The 20,473-nt window shown below is 41.0% G+C and overlaps 1 protein-coding gene across 2 annotated transcripts in view; it reads right to left on the minus strand.

Moving 5' to 3' along the window:
* Positions 1-20,473, minus strand: part of phc3 (polyhomeotic homolog 3 (Drosophila)) — a 113,787-nt gene that overhangs the window by 86,832 nt on the left and 6,482 nt on the right. For both annotated transcript variants that reach the window (XM_043702647.1, XM_043702646.1), the window contains exon 2: positions 210-392. In XM_043702647.1, the coding sequence (XP_043558582.1) occupies positions 210-326 (117 nt within the window). In that variant the 5' untranslated portion in view covers positions 327-392. The remainder of the gene's footprint in view (positions 1-209; positions 393-20,473) is intronic.

Raw genomic sequence — 20,473 nt, forward strand, 5'->3', positions numbered from 1 at the left:
GCACTATAATTATATGGATATGCTTCTAATCAACTCAGCAAACAAAAAATATAGTCCATGCAGTGTATATTTAGTCCACATATGCAACATAAATTCTATATAAAGCTTTGCCTCTCCTGTGACCTCCATCTCAGTTGTAATCTCACTGTGCACAAATCAGGACGTTTGCAGTAGAATCATTTAGACCAAACAATATCACAGCTACATACTTGAACAGCTTGTCTGTCAGAGCTGCTGTAGACAGATATTTGTGGTGCCTGTGTCCTGGGCGACGTGCTGATTGTTGTCGTAGTGGTTGATGTTGTTGTACTTTGGTCATTTTCCATGGCTGGTCACTGCACAGCTTCAATCAGCACATTAGTTACAAATTTCAGAGATGCGAGGCTTCAAAGCTGAAAGATAGCAAAATGGGGACAATTTACGTACATTCCTCACCATCTTCACTGACAAGGGGGAATTGTGGACATCCAGCTACATCTAAATGGTGATAACCGGCTGCCCTTTCCACTGAAATCACTCTCAAAGAACAATATGTTATCAAAAACCCTATCTTTTTCAGGCAATTCAACCTTGCCACCTGTGCCTTCCATGGAAATAAAAATCAGACATTGTAAAATGGGTTGCTGATTTCTTTCATGCATTTGACATTGTCACACAATATTTAGATAGCTGTTCATCAAATCAGAATGATTATGATCTTATGACCAGACATATTTCACTCATACTGATCATGTTCATTGCTCTGTAAATTTCCTATACCAAGTGAGTTTTCCATATACTTAACCAATACTAGAGCATACAATGGTTCATTGTCATTGAAACATACAATATTTCAAGAAGGCTTGATAGGGCCGATGCCGAGAGACAGTTTCTCCCTCGGTTGCACTCGAGATTAGAGATTTCGGAAGTCCAGATTTTCTAGAATTCCGGGCTCATCCACTTAAGGACTGAGAATGAGAAGATATTTCTTTAGTCAAAGGGTTGTGAAACTTTTGAATTTCCTTTCAGTGAGCTGCCAATGCTGTTACTGAGTATATTCAAGACTGAGATTGATGGGCTTTGGGATCCTAAAAGAATCAGGGGATAATGAGGTCTGACAGGAAAACAAGTTGAGTTGCCATGATACTACTGCATGACAAAGCACGTTTGAGCAGCCTACTCCCATGCCTAGCTCTTATGTTTTGTCAATCCAGTATATTTCAGAAGACCAGCTGAAGTATTGCGAGTTTGGAGCGAAGTCAGGAACAGCTTAGAACTTGGAACTATTCCCTGGTTTTTGGAATGGACCCAGACAGTGATAATTAAGTGCAGCAAAAAAAACAGTGATGATTTACTGGAGTTCATTATCACACTGTGAAAAGCTGTGCGCCAGAACATTTTTACAAGCTGACACACAGAACCTCTTTACCACTGCCAATGAGTTTCTGGATCCATGTCATTTGTATGACAAATGTGGTGTATAGAAACTACCTGATCGGTAGACTTCGAAAACAAGTTTAACAATTCATCATTAACTTCTCCATTTTAGTGAAAATAAACATTAAGAAAATTATCTGGGAATTAACACATTGGAACAATCCGCAGATACCATCCTCCATATCCCTGGTTCTAATCTCAGCAATCAAAAGGTTTAACTGTAGATGTAAAGGAATTACAGAATGAAAGCAACATAAAAGGGGCCCATCATAACAGTACCAACACCTTAGTGGTGCTACCCAATTAGTCCATTCCCCTGCTCTTTCACATTTATTCCTTAAGTATTTATCCAAAATAATTTTTGAGTTCCTACTACCATCCTGACAGGCTCACAGTTCCTAGGCCCAACCATTATCAACTGTTTCATCAATGACCTTCCCTCTATCATACATTAAGAAGACCAGTCACAAGTCCACAGATGATGAAGCAGTCCGTATGTGTACACAGAATGACCAGGACTGGTAAGTGATAAGTAACATTTGTGCCATGCAAATGCCAGGCAACGACCATTTTCCCACAATAAAGAATCTGGTTAGCACTGATTCGAAGCTGAACCTAGAGGAACAAGAGCAGCGGATAGATGGAACATAATTACCTGCAAGTTCTCCTCCAAGCCACTCAATATCCTTATTTGGAACCACGTACCATCTCTTCACTGTCAGGAGGTTGAAATACTCTCTAACAGCATCATGGGTGTACCTACCCAAACAAGCTGCAGTGATTCAAAGGCTGTTCACCACAATCTTTTCAATTAGGATGGGCATTGAGTGCTGGCCTAGATGGTGATGCCCACACTATGTGAAATACTACAAAAACGACAGTCTATTCTAAAACACAGCACTCACTGCATTTGTTTTCCTTCAATTAGTCTCTCAGAGTCATAGAGATGTACAGCACGGAAACAGACCCTTTGGTCCAACCCTCTCATGCTTTTGCCAATTATTTAGATCTCTTTTCTGTTTACCAAATCTTTTCAGTTTCTCTAAATTTGAGTGCAACTTTTCAAATGACTTTGTCTCCTTCTGTACAATATTCACTGAGTCTTCTCTGTTCTTGGGAGAACAAGCCTAGCTCCTCCAGTCTCTCCAATTCATCCTTTGGGATTCATACCGGTGAGGTGATTGATGATTTATGGCTGATTTGAAATTTGTATAGTCTGTGTGCTCAACTCTCCTATTGTTGGCTTGAATTATGTTTTGCTGGATGCGGGGATGTGGGTATGGATAATGACAAATTTTGCATTGATTTCAATACAACAACTGGCATATTGCACACTTAACACAGCAGAACTATCACAAGGTGTTACCATTAAGCCACCATCATCACCACCACGGGTGACCAAAAGCTTTAAGGAGGGAAGAATACTATGGAGAGGTTTGGGAAAGGAATTCCAAACTTCAGGCCCTAGACAGCTTAAGGTACAACCACTGGTCACACCTTTGGAAATCAGGAATTGAAGACAGAGAAAGGTCTCATAGAGAGTTATAGTGATAATGGCAAAACCAGTAATCCAAATTAGTGCACTGGACATTAATTTACATTCTGGTGTCTGATTTTTCTCTGGACATGGCTGAGGGGATTCCAAGCATGAGAAAACACCACATCTGTGCATCTCTTGAATCCTTTTCGAAAGCTGGCCAGGGTTTTACTGCTCATCTGATCTCAGCTGTAGTCTGCACACAGACAGCAGTGCCAAATCCATGTGACAAAATCCCTTAAATCTGTTTATTTACTCATAAAAATATATAGCTACGTTGCCCAGCATGCTCAGGTGTGATAACTTTTGCCTCTGGTTAAACTACTCTTTCTGAATTACATTAGTATTCTGTAACTGTTCCTATTTCCACCTGCCCAGGAAGACAAATGGAAACAACAATCAAGATATTGTACTTTTTGTCACAGCATCAACATCCTTAGAAAATACTATCAGATGGCACGTGGAGAATGTCTGCTTTGAAAATAGCATTCATCCCCCACTAGGTTGGCAGATGTACTACCAATTTTGATGGTATTACACAGGAAGTTTCAAAAGTTGATTGGGGAGATTAAGGGATGCCTGGGATCAAATGAAGGAGGAGTATAGGGCGGATAAGAGTACACTTCAGAGGGAAATCAGGAGGGCAAAAAACTTTGGCAGATAGAGTAAAGTAGAATCCAAAGAGATTATACCAGTATATTTAGAGCAAAAGACTAACTTTGGAGAGAATAGGACCCCTTAAAGACCCAACAGGATCACCTATGTGTGGAGTCACCGGAGATGGGCGAGATTCTAAACAAATATTTCTCTTCAGTATTTATTGCGGAGAAAGCTACGGAAGCCAGGGAATTCGGGGAAATAAACAGTGGTGCCTTGAAGAGTCCACATTTAGAAGAGGTACTGGAGGTCTTAAAATCCATAAAGGCAGATATATCACTGAGATCCGATCACTGGAACATTATGGGAAGCTGGGAAGAAATTGCGGGGGGACTTGGAAGAGATATGTATATCATTGACAGCCACGGGTGAGATGCTGGAAAACTGGAAGGTGACTAATGTTGTGGCTTCATTTAAGAAAGGTTGCAAGGAAAGGTCAGGGAACTAGAGACCTGTGACCCTAACGTCAGTACTGGGTATTTTGTTGGGATTATGAGAAAGTGGAAATACATACATTTGGAAAGGCAAGGACTGATTTGGGGTAGTCAGCATGGCTTTGTTCATGGGAGATCATGTCTCAGCAAGTTGATTGAGGTGTTTGGAGGGGTGGCGAAAATGATAGATGAAGGGAGGGTGTTAGATGTTGGCTAGATGGACCCCAGTACACATCATATAACACTTGGATATAGTCCAATGGAGTTGTGGGGATGTACACGCTCTCGGGGCACCGCCTCTCTCTCACACACACACATAAAGGTCTATGGGGTGAATTTGCATTTGCAGACACATTAATCTATAGACAGTCAGTCAATGTGACATTTTATAAATTCCTACATTGGAAATAAAACCAGTCTGACTCCAGGTTAGGAAACAGACAGATTGTAACCTCACCTTTGGTGCATTGTTTGAACTGAGATGTCACCTTTCTTTATCCACTGATAAAGCCTTAAGTTATCTCAGGGCTGTGACTTGAAGAAATTGTAGGATTTACATATTAATCAATCGAAATCTGCATCCCCATTCTAAGTGATGAAAGACTTAACAGCCATCTAGATTTGTCTAATACATTGCATCAGTTTTTTTAGATTAGATTAGATACCCTACAGTATGGAAATAGGCCCTATGGCCCAAACAGTCCACACCGAACCTCCGAAGAGTAACCCACCGAGACCCATTTCCCTCTGACTAATGCACCTAACACTACGGGCAATTTAGCATGGCCAATTGACCTGCACATCTTTGGACTGTGGGAGGAAACTGGAGCACCCGGAGGAAACCCACGCAGACACGGGGAGAATGTGTAAACTCCACACAAACAGTCACCCGAGGCTGGAATCGAACCTGGGACCCTGGTAGTCTGAGGCAGCAGTGCTAACCACTGAGCCACCGTGCTGCCTAGTTGTATGACACTTTGATCTTTTACTTATAAAATCTGTGTCCTATCTACCTGCCCCACTAGCTACCTGACAAAGGAGCAGCACTCTAAAAGCTTGTACTTTCAAATAAACCTGTTGGACTATAACCTTGTGTTGTATGATTTTTAAATTTGTCCACCCCAGTCGAACACTGGCACCTCCACATCACATATGGACTTCGACAAGGTTCCACATGGTAGAATTGTTAGTAAAGTTAGATCATATGGGATCTAGGGAGAGCTAGCCAGTTGGATACAAAATTGGCTTCACGGCACGAGACACAGGGTGATGGTAGAGGATTGTTGTTCAGACTGGAGGCCTGTTGTTCAGACTGGAGGCCTGTGATGTGCGGTGTGCCACAAGGAATGGTGCTGGGTCCATTGTTGTTCATCATTTATATAAATGATATGGATTAGAATATAGAAAGAATGGTTAGAAAATGTTTGGATGAAATCAAAATTGTGGTATAGTGAAGAAAGCTATTTAAGAGTACAATAGGAGCATGATCAACTAGGCCAGAGAGCAAAGAAATGGCAGGTGGAGTTCATTACAAATAAATGCAAGATGTTGCATTTTGATTAGACAAACCAGAGCAGGACTTACACAGTTAATGGTAGGGTCCAAGGGAGTGTTGTCAAAAAGAGACCTATAGGTTCAGATACATAGTCCCTTGAAAATGGCATCACAGGTAGACAGGGTGGGGAAGAAGCCATTTGGGCACGCTTGCCTTCATCAGTCAGAGTACTGACTACAGGAATTGGGACATCATGTTACAGCTGTACAAGACATTGGTAAGGCCACATTTGGAGTACTGTGACAAGGATGGGCGATTTGAGTTATAAGGAAAAGCTGGATTGATTGGGGCTTCTTTCCCTGGAGCGTAGAAGGCTGTGGGGTGACCTTATAGAGATTTTATAAAATCATGAGGGGTATAGATAAGATGAATAGTCAAGTTATTTTCCCCAGGGTAGGGAGGCCAAAACTAGAGGACATAGGTTTAAGGTGAGAGAGGAAAGATTTGAAAGAGCCCTGAGATACAACTTTTCCATACAAAGGGTGGTGCATATATGGAACTAGCTGCCAAAGGAAGTTGTAGAGATGGATACAATTACAACATCTAAAAGATATTTGGACAGGTAAATAAGAAAGGTTTAGAAGGATATGGGCCAAACACAGAAAAACGCGATTAGTTTGGACGACAAGGATGAGTTGTGCTGATGGCGCTGTTTCCCATCTGTATAACAAACTCTTTCTCAATAGAATATGACTGATACTGCCTGCCACACAATTTGGCTGTCTTTGATACAGCCAAGAGTGCACAGGTACACAGCTGTGAAGGGCAAGTTTGAGAAAAACACTGCAAATTATTTCTCTGCACATAGGATTAATGCCTGGAAAGGAATTAACTGAAAGGGTGGCTAATGGCAGAAATATCACCTAAGTGACAGCTTGGAAAGCAGAGATGTACCTATTCCAGAAAGTTACTCAAAATCTCTGTGTCTCAAGGTGGGATTGAAGTCAACCACAATTTTACAGTTGGGGGGGGGGGTAAAAGAAGAGGGCAACCAGCACTGCTTCACCATTTTGCCTATTTCCAAATCATTCAAAATTAAATGGCTGAGCAACGTCTTGGAAGCTTAAATGGGGCAGGTCAAACAAATAAAAAGTTTTGACTTATAAAAATGCAAAATCTATCTTCTGCTTTTCATTTATTTCTCAGTTTTCAAACTATCCTGTGCATGGAAAGTATTCTGGCTATTGGGCACACTGTTTTGAGGGTTGAGAATCATGAGGTAATTATGGGCACTGGATCTAGTGTCCAAGCTGAACCTAGGTAATGATCGATTATTACTAGTGTTAAGTGGTCTCGGCCAGTGTTGGTGACAGGAGAGGTCTTGGGTCAAGAAGAGAAGAAATAAATCACTCAGGATTCCACCTTGTCATATCCTTTCTCATATTAGAATCCTGTCAACTGGAACCCACCTGGCAGCTGTCACACCTCTTGAAGATTGTGAGCTTGAGATCTCCCCAGGGATTTCAGTACAAAATCTAAATAAGTGCACCAATGCTGAGGAAGTGCTCTCCTGTTACAGATGCTGTCTTTTGAATCGAAAATCTGTCATCTAATGTGACAGTAAAAGCTCCTACTAAACTGTTTTGAAGAACAGCTGGAGCATTCTTCTCAGTTCTTCCTAAGTATACATAAATGCAACCAACACAATAAAACAGATTTTCTGGTCATTGTGGGATTTTCTATAATTTACAAAAAGTAAAAAATTAACCAATCAAGTTCCTTAATTTGTGGAATAGATATGATTTATATTATTTTAAAGTATTAGACAAAAGAAATTAGGAAACAGCAGATAATCTTTTTGCACCGTTAGTTGTTCTTGATACATAAGGTTAATGTTCATGTAACATATGTTCCATCCTGGATGTAAGGTTGCTCGCTGAGCTGGAAGGTTCATTTTCAGATGTTTTGTCACCATACTAGGTAACATCATCAGTGTGCCTCCAGTGTCCCTTTTTGGTGGTATGACCCTCTTTTTATTTACATGTTTACGTTTCCTTGGGTTGGTGATGGCATTCCCTGTGGTGATGCCATTTCTCATGGTGATGTCATTTCCTGAGGGGGTGGCAAATGGAATCCAAGTCAATGTGTTTGTTCATAGCGTTCCTGTTGGAGTGCCATGCTTCTAGGAATTCTTGCACATGTCTCTGTTTGGCTTGCCCTAGAATGGATGTGTTGTCCCAGTCAAAGTGGTGTCCTTCCTCACAAAGACATGACACTCTCTCACTACTATCTTTACATACAGATGAGGAAGGACACCACTTCGACTGGGACAACACATCCATCCGAGGACAAGCCAAACAGAGACATGCACGACAATTCCTAGAAGCATGACACTCCAACCAGAACACACTGATTGGATCCCATTTACCCTCCCCTGAGGAAAAGAACTGGAAATTTCATCACCACCAGAAATGACATCACCAACCGAAGGAAACTTAAACACATAAATTAAAAGCAGGCCATACCACCAGTGCTTCACCGGAGGCTCACTGAAGATGTTACCTAGTATAGTGATGAAATGTCAGAAAACGAACTTTCCAGCTCAGCGAGCAAACTTACATCCAGAACCTCAACCTGAGCTACAAATCTTGTCAAAACTAGCTAATATGTTCAATCCATTATACTAATTTCACTCAGTCTGTGGTAGGAGATAAGGAGATCTACTCTAGCTTTCCAAGGAAGTAGAGGTATCTGTATCAGTTTTCTTATGTATTCGTAAGTATATCTCACCAAATGTATATGTATTGTTGCTGCAATACCTAAACCTCTGTTAAAAAAACGCATCTTTTGTACATACTCTACAGTAGTGTATCCTCTTTCATTGATTGCTAGATAGGCTCAACCTATAGCAAATTACCTTTCCCCAAGACAGCAGACTGTTAGAGACGGGAAAACACCTTAAGACACCAAAAGTGGTTAGCTGAAAAAAAAACTACAGGTTTAGAGCAGTGTATTGTAACAGAAATAATAGTTTCTGGAATTCAGACTGTTAGACTCAGTGCTATATACCTGCTGGTTCCTTTTAATCAGGAAACTAGAGTAATTCTAGATGATTATCCATTGAAGGTGAACTTATATCGCCCACTTTTGCAATGGGTATTGCTAAGCTTTCTGGTGAAGCTCTGGAGCTTAAAGAAACCTCAGTTCCAGACCAGTGACCAACAGTACAATTAGAGCTGTAGGTAAAGTGGAGCAAGGGCTTTTGTGAAGGGAGATTTAGAAATGGTCAATCACTGGTATATTTTAGCACTGTGGTAATGGCAAGAGAAGGGCAGAGATTTTAACAAAAAATGCACGCTAATGAAGAAGATCATTGCAGGGAACAGAAATAATAAAAATTAAATTAAAAGGTTCTTTATCTATAGACAAAGCATCTGTAATAAGTTGGGTGGCTCATTCCCCTGGATCCTCTCATTCTCTCTTCCCCCATTCTTTTCAATATCCTTATTTTAGCACTGGCAACCGATGCTGTGCCCAATCACCTGTCTAAAATCTCTGAGCCAATGACCATGGGCAGTCATTCGTAATATCAGGATGATCTTTATCCCTGTGCCCACCTCTATTTGAAGGTTAGATTTTATTCCTTCCAAGAACAATGACTTCTTATATTCCAAAACATTACATTCACAATAGAGTAATATGTTGCCTGATAAATAATTTGTTTACCTTTGCAGAAGGCTACTTATGACTGTAACAGTTCAATGAGTCTCATGCTACACAGGAAATACTAAATATAGAATACTAAAATAACTCAGTTTCAAAGGGAACCCAAATTCCTAACATTTGTAAAAAGCAAACATTTTTGACCAATTTATTGGAGTTCTTTGAAAAAATAACGTGCTTTACATAAAGGGGAACTGGTAGAAGACAATCTGGTAAGTGCCACATTAAAAGTTATTATAGAAAACAAATCTCATGATGTAAGTAGGAGGTGACATATTAGCATGGACAGAAAAGTTGCTAACTAACAGAAAGCAGAGAGCAGCTATAAATTGGTAATTTTCCCATTAGCAAGATGTAACAAGTGATGTGCTGGAAGGATCAGTGCTTGGGCCTCAACATTTTACTTCAATGAAGAGACCAAAATATGGGATGGAATTTTAGATGGGAAAAGAATAATAAAAGAAAAAGAGTCACCAGTATGAATCTAATATTTAAGCATTTTTTTTAGAAAAAAGGAGGAAACATATTGGAGACTTAAACACCAACTAAAGTCCTTAGTTTTATTTAAAAGACCTGTTGTGAAACTTGGAAGGGTTCAGAGAAGATTTACAAGGATGTTGCCAGGGTCAGAGAGTTTGAGCTGTGGGGAGAGGCTGAATAGACTTCTGCTAATTTCCCTGGAGTGTCAGAGGGTGAGAAGTGGCCTTATAGAGGTTTTTAATGTCATGCGGGGCATAGATAGGGTGAGCAAGTTTTGAGAATATTTGTAGCTCAGGTTGAGGTTCTGGATGTAGGTTTGCTCACTGAGCTGGAAGGTTCATTTCCAGACATTTCGTCACCATACTAGTTAACATCTTCAGTGAGCCTCCTGACGATAGTTTGCATGAACTGTAACAAACACTATATTGGACAAACAGGCAGAAAACTAGCCACCAGGATACATGAACTTCAACTAACCACAAAACAACATGACTCTCTCTCACCAGTATCCTTACATACAGATAAGGAAGGACACCACTTTGACTGGGACAACACATCTATGCTAGGACAAGCCAAATGGAGGCACGCATGAGAAATCCTAGAAACATAGTATTCCAACCAGAACTCTATCAACAAACGCATTGACCTGGACCCCATTTACCACCCTCAGAGAAAAAGAACAGGAAATGACATCACCGTTGGAAATGACATCACCTTTGGAAATGACATCACCAACCCAAGGAAATCCAAACATATAAATGCAGCAGCAGTGCTTCGTCCGGAGGCACACTGAAGATGTTACCTAGTATGGTGATGAAATGTCTGAAAATGAGCCTCTCAGCTCAGCGAGCAAACCTACATCCATAGATAGGGTGAAAGGCAAAGTCTTTTCCCTAGCGCGGGGAGTCTAAAACTAGAGGGCATAGGTTTAAGGTGAGAGAGGAAAAGGACCTAAGGGAAACTTTTTAACACAGAGGGTGGTGCATATATGAAATGAGCTGCCAGAGGAAGTGGTAGAGGTTGGTAAAATGCCAACAGTTGAAAGACATCTGGATCGGTATATGAATAGGAACAATTTAGATGGATATGGGTCAAATGTCGGCAAGTAGAATTAGATTAATTTAAGATACCTGGTCAGCATGGACGAGTTGGACCAAAGGGTCCACTTCTATGCTGTACCACTCTATGTCTAAAAATATTCACTGATCCTACCAATCAGCTGCTTTTCCTGCACTCACTATAGTTTGTGACATAACTCCACTGAAGGTAGGCCTCTTGATCCACAGGCTTTAACATCTCCCATTTACTTCTTACACTGGACAGTTTATCATTTGCAGTTAATGTTATTTTAAAGTGTCATTGTCCCCCTTTGCACCAAATTTCCAACAGCATAGTCAATAACCCACTCAGTTTTTTATCTCACTCTGTTGCAGTTGTGTTCACACTGACCTTTGCAAAGGCACATTCCAGAAGAAGATGTGCGACAGTCTCTAGCCCCCCCCCCCCCCCCAAAGCTGCTTCGAGGGCAGAAAATGGTGGTTCAGACTGACCAGGTATACATGAAGGATCTCACGAGTAGTGCCCTTCTTACCACCAGCCAAGCGATGTTTTGGTGCTTGTTGCAAAGTTCTGGTGGTGAGGCATTCTGCCAAATTACTTTGGCAGTCTGTTCAGTGAACCACGTGAGAGGAACTATTCTCTCCTTTACTCACAGGGTCTCAAGGAAGCTGACTACTCTCTGATGGACTTGTGATCAAAGTGTTTTACTTTGCAAATTTCTCCACAATGGACAGGTGATATGGAATGGTCCAATTACTTCCACGTCAAGGAGGCCAGTCCCATCCTTCAAAATACCAAAGTTAGTTGAACCTCAGTACTGAGGGATGCACTAAAGCTTGGGGCAGCTGCTACCAAGGTGCAGTGGGGAAAGACTATAGCCTGAGGTTTTCCGGCTGAAGTTCAGTGGAGCTCCACTCAGTTATTGGACACTCCTAGTGACTCATGTATGTAAACATAATCTTGTATGTGGAAGAGATGTTTTTGGTTTGTTTAGATAGAGTCAAATGTTTGTTTCCTTGATATGCTACTTTACAAACCAAGCTGCATTTGTAACTATGTATACAAAAATATTTTTTATGAATAAAGTATATTTTTGAAATGTAAAAAAAAAGTTTGTTCATAGTGACTTCAGTTATTGAATCCTTCTCTTGCCTCAAACATATGTAAATAGTATCTTGCATAAGAAAGAAATGCCTTGGGATTCAAGGAAATGTCGAGAGAATCAAGTTCCATATTGTTTGTTCTCAATATGTGAAGACTGTACAGAATCTTTAAATATTTTTATGAATAAAGTCTATTTTTGAAATAAAAAATGTATGTTCAAATTGACTGTACTCGCTTCTCAGGAGTTTTAAAGAATGAGAGGCAATCTCATTGAAACATAGATAATTCTGAAGGACTTGATAAGGTACACACCGAGCTTATTTCTACTGGTCAGAGAGTCTAAAACATGGGGGTACAGTCTAAGGATAATGAGTCAATCACTTAGAACTGAGATGAGGAGAAATTATTGCACTTAAACAGTTGTGAATCTATGGAATTCTCTCCCACAGAGGGTTGTGGATGCTGCTTTGTTGAATGCATTCAAGGCTAGGATAGACAAATGTCTGGTCTCTCACAAAATTAGGGGGATACGTGGGGCAGTCAAGAAGGTGAAATCAAAGCTCAAGATCAACACTAAAAGCAGAACAGGCTCAATGGGCTACCTGGTCTACTCCTGCTCTTAGTTGTTGTGCTTTTGTGTTCTTATGCATTATGATGTTTTTGCTGTCAAACGTGACCATGCTTTCGTACTTAGATTTGGCGCGTGTCCAGTAGTAGGAAAACATTTTTCATTTGTACTGAGGACTTTATGACTGTAAAATGTCTCAGTTAATAGAGAACTTTTCTCCTTGTAGCCACCTTTTTATTGTGGGAACATGCAATACCAAAATTGTACACAGGATCCCTTAGCAAAATTATTATTTTTACATAAACATCCCAACATTCAAGAGTTAAGCAAAATGCCCCTTCAGCTAATATTTGCAGATTTATAGTGATCATATCTAATTTAATCCCACAAACAGGTTTGGACTTGATTTCCTAAAGATTTGACAGCAAACTAATTAACATTGAAAAAAAGTGCTTCGTTGATGTTCTCAATATTGGATTTTGCTATCTAATTGTGCAAAGTTAAGATTATTTTTCTTTCCACTTTCTCCCATATTGTGTCTTATTACTTGCAGGCACCACTCCCTCTATGAACAAACCATTCAACTGTGAAACCTAACACTAAGATGCCTGATTTTGATTGTACTTCTTTCCAATATGCTTTCACCACCTCCACATCAATCCCACTGAGATTGGGAATTTAGCTCACCGAGAATCTCAAATGCAATATATACTGATACATCAGTGATGTAAAACTCAGTTTTTCCCATTCATGCTCAGCTTGAGAAAAAATCTATACACACTGCCGGTAACTAAATAGCATTGTGCTTTAGTACACTCACAACTTAGAATGTCAACCGGAGCAAAAATGACCCTTGGATTGCTCTCAACTGGCAAGCTGCCAATCAACAATACAATCCCAAGGAAAGCTGTAAGCATTAAGTAAACAACTGGCAACACAAAGAATGGTAGCGCAGGTTGTACCAAATTTCATTGATCTACCACCAAAGCCATCATTTTTGAAGTGGTTACACTGAATCTCAGGTATAGAATCTTATTGTTGGGTAAACCTGGGAATATGCGCTTCCAAGTTTTTATTTATTTTTTGACACTTAATTTGGTGCATTATTCAATAGTCACTTTGCATATCTGCATATTATAAAAAAAAATCCAACAAGAATTTGCTCTGTAGAAGCTTTGCCTTCCAATGTCATACTTTCTGGTCATGCTCTAGTGTCAACATTTGCAGTTGTCCAAGATAAAATCCATTGATTAACCAGTGATTTTTAAAAAATATTATTTGGTAATTTATCACTTTTATTTGTGGGGCCTTATGTACAAGTTTTGTATTACATGTCCCCACAATAAAAAAGGTGGTTACAGAGAGAAAGGTTCTATATTAACTGAGACAATTTACAGTCAAACTCCTCAGTGTAAATGAGAAGATTTTTCCTACTACTGTAAATCACAGCAACACAAATGTCAACATTTCTCTACCAATTTTATCATCCCAATTGTCACAATGTATTTAGAGCCTCAAGAAGCTAGGTGGCTCTGTCAAAGTTTCTGAAGCTTACTCAAAGCTTGTGACTCTCTTTTCTTTGTGACTGACCATGACCAATGCAAGAGGCATTTGGCTCGTGCCATTAATACAAAATAACTGCATTTATACTGGACAAATAGTAGTGCATTAATGACATAAATTATGTGTTTTTCCATATTCACCCAGAGTTAAATATTGATGAGAACGCTGGGGAAATCTAACTTGCTTTTAAAGTTCAAACATTACCATAATCATGTTAGTTTTAAATTAATTCCATGATTACTCCATCGCCATGATCTTATCTGAAGTAGTGCCTTAGATTTGCTATTATTTTACTATAGCTTGTTTAATCATTACTGTTTAATCCACGCACCCTATCCAGACTACAACATCTCTCCTGTGTCTCAACTATCAGCCACAGACATAAACAGGTTGGTTTTGAAAAAGGCCCTTATACAACCTCAGGATATCTCCAGAAGACCATAATCTACAGAGGCATACTTAGGCTATTCCACCCATTGGTTCTGCTCTGCCATTTCATCTTGCTGATATATTTATCAACACCATTATCCTGCATTCTCCCCAAAATGCTTGATCCTCTTAAAAAATCAAGAACCTGTCAACTACTCTCTTAAATGCACTCGACTTAGCCGTTACAGCCTTCTGCAGCAAAGAGTTCTAGAATCACCAACCTCTGGCTGAAAAAAATTCTCATCTCAGTTCTAAAGGATCATCACTTCATTCTGAACCTATGCCCTCAGGCCTTCATCTCTCCTACTAGCAGAAACATCTTCTCCATGAGCACTCCAACCAGGCCTCTCAGTATTCTGCACGTTTCAATCACATCCCTCCTCCTCCTTCCAAACGCCATCAAATACAAACCAATGACAATGCCAGCACATCCTTCCTTAGATACAGGGCCAAAGCTGCTCATAATATTCCAAATGCAGCCTGACCACAACTTTATAGAGCCTCACCAGTACATCTCTGCTCATGTATTCTAGCACCCTCGAAATGAAGGCTAACATTGCATTTGCCTTCCAAACCACGAACTGAGCCTGCATGTTAACCTTAAGAGGATCCTGAACTAGGATTCCTAACTCATTTTGTGTTTCAGATTTCCAAAGCATTTCCTCAATTAGAAAATACTCTCAGTCTCTACTCTTCCGACCAAAGTGCATAACTTTCCCACATTGTATTTCATCTGCCACTTCTTTACCCACTCTGCCGGTCTGTCCAAGTCCTTCTGCAGTCTCCCTGATTCCTCAGTATGACTTGTCCTATTTATGTTATCTGCAAACTTAGTAATAATGCCCTAGCCCCTTCGTTCAGATTGTAAACGACTAATCTGAATAGCTGTGGTCTCAACACTGACTTCTGCAGAACTCCACTAGTCACTGGCTGAAATCCTGAAAAAGATACCTTTATCCCCACTCTCTACCTTCTGCAATTCATCCAATCCTCTATCCAGGCCAGTATCTTGCCACTAACATCATGAGCTCTCATCTTATTTCGCAGCCTCTAGTGTGGCACCTTGTTAAAAGTCTTCTCGAACTTGAAACAGACCATAGCCATGGGCTCTCCTTTGCTTAACCTGTTCATTACCTCCTCTAAGAGTTCTGGCAGATTTGTCAGACATGACTGCCCCTTGACAAAGCCATGCTGACTCAACCCTATTCTACCAAGCACTTCCAAGTACGGCACAATCTCATTCTTAGTAATGGAATAAATCTTTACCAATGACTGAGGTCTGGCAAACCAGCCTATAATTTCCTAATTTTTGCCTCCCTCCTTTCTTAAACTGGGGTGTTACGTTAAGCATTTTCCCGTCCTCTGGGACCCTCTCTGACACTTGAAATATTGACACCAATACCTTTGTAATCTCCTCAGCCATCTCCTTCAGACCTCTGGTCTGGACATTTGGTCCAGGCGACTTATCTACCTTCAGACCTTTCAGTTGCCCAAGCACCTTCGCCTTGGTGTTGCCCACTGCACTCACCTCTGCCCCCTGACTCTTCTGAACTTCTGCTAAGCTGCCGGTGTCTTCTACTGTGAAAACTGATGTAAAGTACCTCAGTTCCTCTGCCATTTCTTTAGACTATTGGAAAAGGAGGCTAGAGAATTAATAATGGGGAACAATGTCCATTTTATTACTCCCTTACCTTTTGGATATTTAAAAAAAGCTAATATAAAAGAAGCTTTTTTTATTTGGTAGCTTATTCTCATATTTCATCTTCTCTCAATTATTGCTTTTATAATTATCCTCCACTGGTTTTTAAAGGCTTCCCAAACCCCTGGCTTTTTTGTTTGCTTTTATGCTATCCCTGATTTCTCTTCTCAGCCATGGGTCACCTCCCCTTAATAGGTTTCCTCTTCACTGGGATAAATTTCTACATGCCTCCCGAATTACCCCCAGAAATCCCTGTCATTGCGGCTCCTCTGTCTTCCTTGCTACACTCCCCTTCTAATTAACTCTGGCCTGCTCCTCCCTCATGCCTTTGTAGTCAATTTTTCTCAATTGTAGTACTGTTACATCTTGATTCCAGCTTCTCCCTTTCAAACTGCAGGGTAAATTCGATCATGTTATGGTCACTGCCCCTAGAGGTTCTGTCACCATAAGCTCCCTAATCAGAACTGCTTCATTACATGTCACTAAATCCAGAATTGCCTGCTCCCTACTGGGTTCTACCACAAGCTGCTCCAAAATTAACCGTCTGGTAGACATTCCACAGCACAGTGGCACAGTGGTTAGCACTGCTGCTTCACAGCGCCAGAGACCCGGGTTCGATTCCCGCCTCCGTGTCTGCGTGGGTTTCCTCTGGGTGCCCCGGTTTCCTCCCCCAGTCCAAAAATGTGCAGGTTAGGTGAATTGGCCATGCTAAATTACCTGTAGTGTTACATGTCGGGGAATGGGTCTGGGTGGGTTGTGCTTCGGCGGGTCGGTGTGGACTTGTTGGGCCGAAGGGCCTGTTTCCACATTGTAAGTAATCTAATCTTTTACTTAAGATCTGTTACCAACCTGCTTTTCCCAGTCCACCCGCATATTAAAGTCTTCTATGAATATTGTAAGTGCCCTTCTTACATGCCTTTTCTATCTCCTGATTTATGTTCTTTCCCACATCCTGACTACTGCAGGGTGCCCTGTATACAACTCCCAGCATCTCTTCTTTTGTGGTTCCTCAAATCTACGAACATAGATTCTACCCCTTCCAACTCTATATCACTTGCTATCGATTTAATTTCATTTCTTACTAAAAAGGGCAACCCCGCCCCTCTGCCCATCCTTTCGATAGAAAATGTATCCTTGGATATTTAGTTTCTAGGCTTGATCTTCTTGCAGCCCATATCTCTGTGATGCCTGTGGTAGCCACAACATCGTATCTACTAATTTCAATTTGCACTAAAAGCTTGTTTACCTTGTTTTATATATTGTGTGCATTTAAGTACAAGACCCTCCTCAGTCCTGCATTGACTGTCCCCCCTATTATAGTTGTCCCCTTATCTGCTCTGCCTGAAGTTAAGATTCCTGACCCTTTCCATACTCTGTCTTTTTACTTGTTCTGGAAACATCAGTAACTTCTGCTGAGCCACCCCACAATTTAACATTTTCCATGAAACTTACTGACCCCTGAACCTCCCTCCCCGCCACACCCTATTGTTTACTTTACAGCCCTATACACAACCATAGAGTCATTAATTCACAGAGATGTGCAGCACGGAAACAGACCTTTTTGTCCAATCTGTCCACGCCGATCAGATATCATATCTAATCTAGTCTCATTTGCCAGCATTTGGCCCATATCCCTCTAAACACTTGCTATTCATATACACAACCAGATATCTTTTAAATGTTGTAACTGTACCAGTTTCCACCATATCTTCTGGCAGCTCATTCCATACACTCACAACCCTCTGCATGAAAAAGTTGCCCCTTAGGTTCTTTTTAAATCTGTCCCTTCTCACCATAATCCTATGCCCTCTCGTTTTGGACAACCCTACTCTGGGGAAAAAACTTTGACTACTTACCCTATCCATTGTCCTTGTGACTTTATAAACTTCTAGAAGGTCATCCTTCAGCCTCCAGTGGTCCAGAGAAAAATGCCCCAGCCTTTTCAGCCTCTCCCCAATAGTTATGTGCTTCACCAGGACTCGTGATCCTAGCATGAATCAGATGAAGCCTGTCCCATCAGATAAACTCCCTCCCTCCCCAGTACTTTTGGCCATGACCCATACATTTGTACCCACTTCTCCTGCACCAATCTTTAAGTCACATTTACCTCTTTAATCTTGTTGTCCCTGTGCTAACTTGCTCATGGTTCAGGTGGTAATCTGGAGAATATTACCTTTTGGATTCTACTTTTTAATTTAGCACCTGACTGCTCATATTCCCTCAGCAGAACCTCTTTCTTCTTTCTACCTATAGTGTTGGTACCTACATGGACCATGACAACTGAATCTTTCCCTCCCAACTCCAGTTTCCTCTGCAGTCCAGATGAGATATCCTAAACCTGGGCAGGCAACACAGCCTTCTGGACTCTTGATCCTGGCCACGGAGAACAGTGTCTATTCCCCAGGCTATACCATCCCCGATTACAACTAAGCTTTCTTTTCTCCCACCTCTTCAATGCCTTCCTGTACCACAGTGCTTTGGTCCATTTCCTCATCCTCTCTACAGTCCTTTAAGGTAATTTCAAATCCGTTAGACAAGCTCAGTGGCTTGTCAGGACTACTTCAGCACAACCTCCTGGATGCTTCTTCCTGCTTCACTCACAGTCACACCCTCCTTCATAAGGTATAGGAGCAGAATTAGGCCATTTGGTCCATCGAGTCTGTCCTGCCATTTGATCATGGCTGTTATGCTCCACACCCCCCGTTTCCTGCCTTCTTTCCATAACCCTTCAACTCATTACCTATTAAAAATCTGTCGAATTCCTCCTTAAATTTACTCACTTTCTTAGCATCCACCGCACATTGGGCTAGCGAAGTCCACAGATTCACAACCCTCTGGGAGAAGTAGTTCTCTGCAACTCTGTTTTACATTTCCTATCCCTTATCCTAAGACTATGAACTCTCATCCTAGAATGCCTCACAAGAGGAAGCATCCACTCCATGTCTATTTTATCCATACATTTTATCATCTTGAATACCTCAATTTGATCTTCCCTCATTCTTTTAAATTCCAGAGTATAGGCCTAAACCACTCAATCTCTCTTAATTTGACAAACCCCTCATCTCTTGGATCAGACTTGTGAACCTCCTCTGAACTACCTCCAAAAACACTACACTTTTCCTCAAATAAGGGGACCAAAACTGTGCACAATACTCCAGTGCAGTCTCACCAATTCCTTGTCTAGTTTCAACAATATTTCCTTACCTTTATATTCCATTCCTTTAGCTATAAAAGCTAACATTCCTTTCACTTTGTTATCTACTGTACCTGCGTGCTAGTTTTCTGTGACTCATGAACGAGGACACCCAGATCCCTCTGCATGGGAGCACTCTAAAGTCTCTTCCGCATTTAGAGAATAAGTCGCCTTCCCATTTTTCTGACCAAAATGCATGACTCACACTTATCCAAGTTAAGCTCCATCTGCCACATTTTGGCCCATTCTTCTAACTTATTTATATCCATTTGTAAGTTCCTTATTCCCTGTCCATAACAGCTGACTGAATTCAAAGGAGTTAATCAGTTTTTTTAAACTAAGAACTAAGTAATTTGATTTTTAAAAATATATGTACTGGTCATTTCATTTATAGCCTGTAAATATGTCCCCTTTTTACCTTCAATCTGAAAGTAACCTAGTCAAAGTAATAGCTATCACTAACTAATGAACTTATGGCTTATCTGTGATGTCACTGTTTTTTTGGGCCCCGATCCTTGCCTTTATCCTGTTAAAAAAAACATCGAAACTATAAGCCAAAAATGCATAACTTGCCCTCTGCACCAACTTGCAACTTTGCCACCAAATTCCCCAGTTAGAGACAAAAAAACTGCAGATCCCCGAAATCAAAGTAGACAAGCTGAAGGCTGGAAGAACACGGCAAGCCAGGCAGCATCAGGAGGTGGAGTCCATAAGAAGCGTTATACCCAAAATGTTGACTTTTCCAACTCCTGATGCTACCCAGATTGCTGTGTTCTTCCAGCCTCTTGTTTGTCTTCTAACAAATTGCCCAAACTGTACACTCACATGGATTGTGGGTGGCATGGTGGCACAGTGGTTAGCACTGCTGCCTCACAGCGCCAGAGACCCGGGTTCAATTCCCGCCTCAGGTGACTGACTGTGTGGAGTTTGCACATTCTCCCCATGTCTGCGTGGGTTTCCTCTGGATGCTCCGGTTTCCTCCCACAGTCCAAAGATGTGCAGGTCAGGTGAATTGGCCATGCTAAATTGTCCGTAGTGTTAGGTAAGGGGTAAATGTAGGGTTATGGGTGTGTTGCGCTTCGGCGGGTCGGTGTGGACTTGTTGGGCCGAAGGGCC

Source organism: Chiloscyllium plagiosum, chromosome 13, assembly GCF_004010195.1.
Source record: "Chiloscyllium plagiosum isolate BGI_BamShark_2017 chromosome 13, ASM401019v2, whole genome shotgun sequence".
NCBI classification, from domain to species: Eukaryota; Metazoa; Chordata; class Chondrichthyes; order Orectolobiformes; family Hemiscylliidae; genus Chiloscyllium; species Chiloscyllium plagiosum.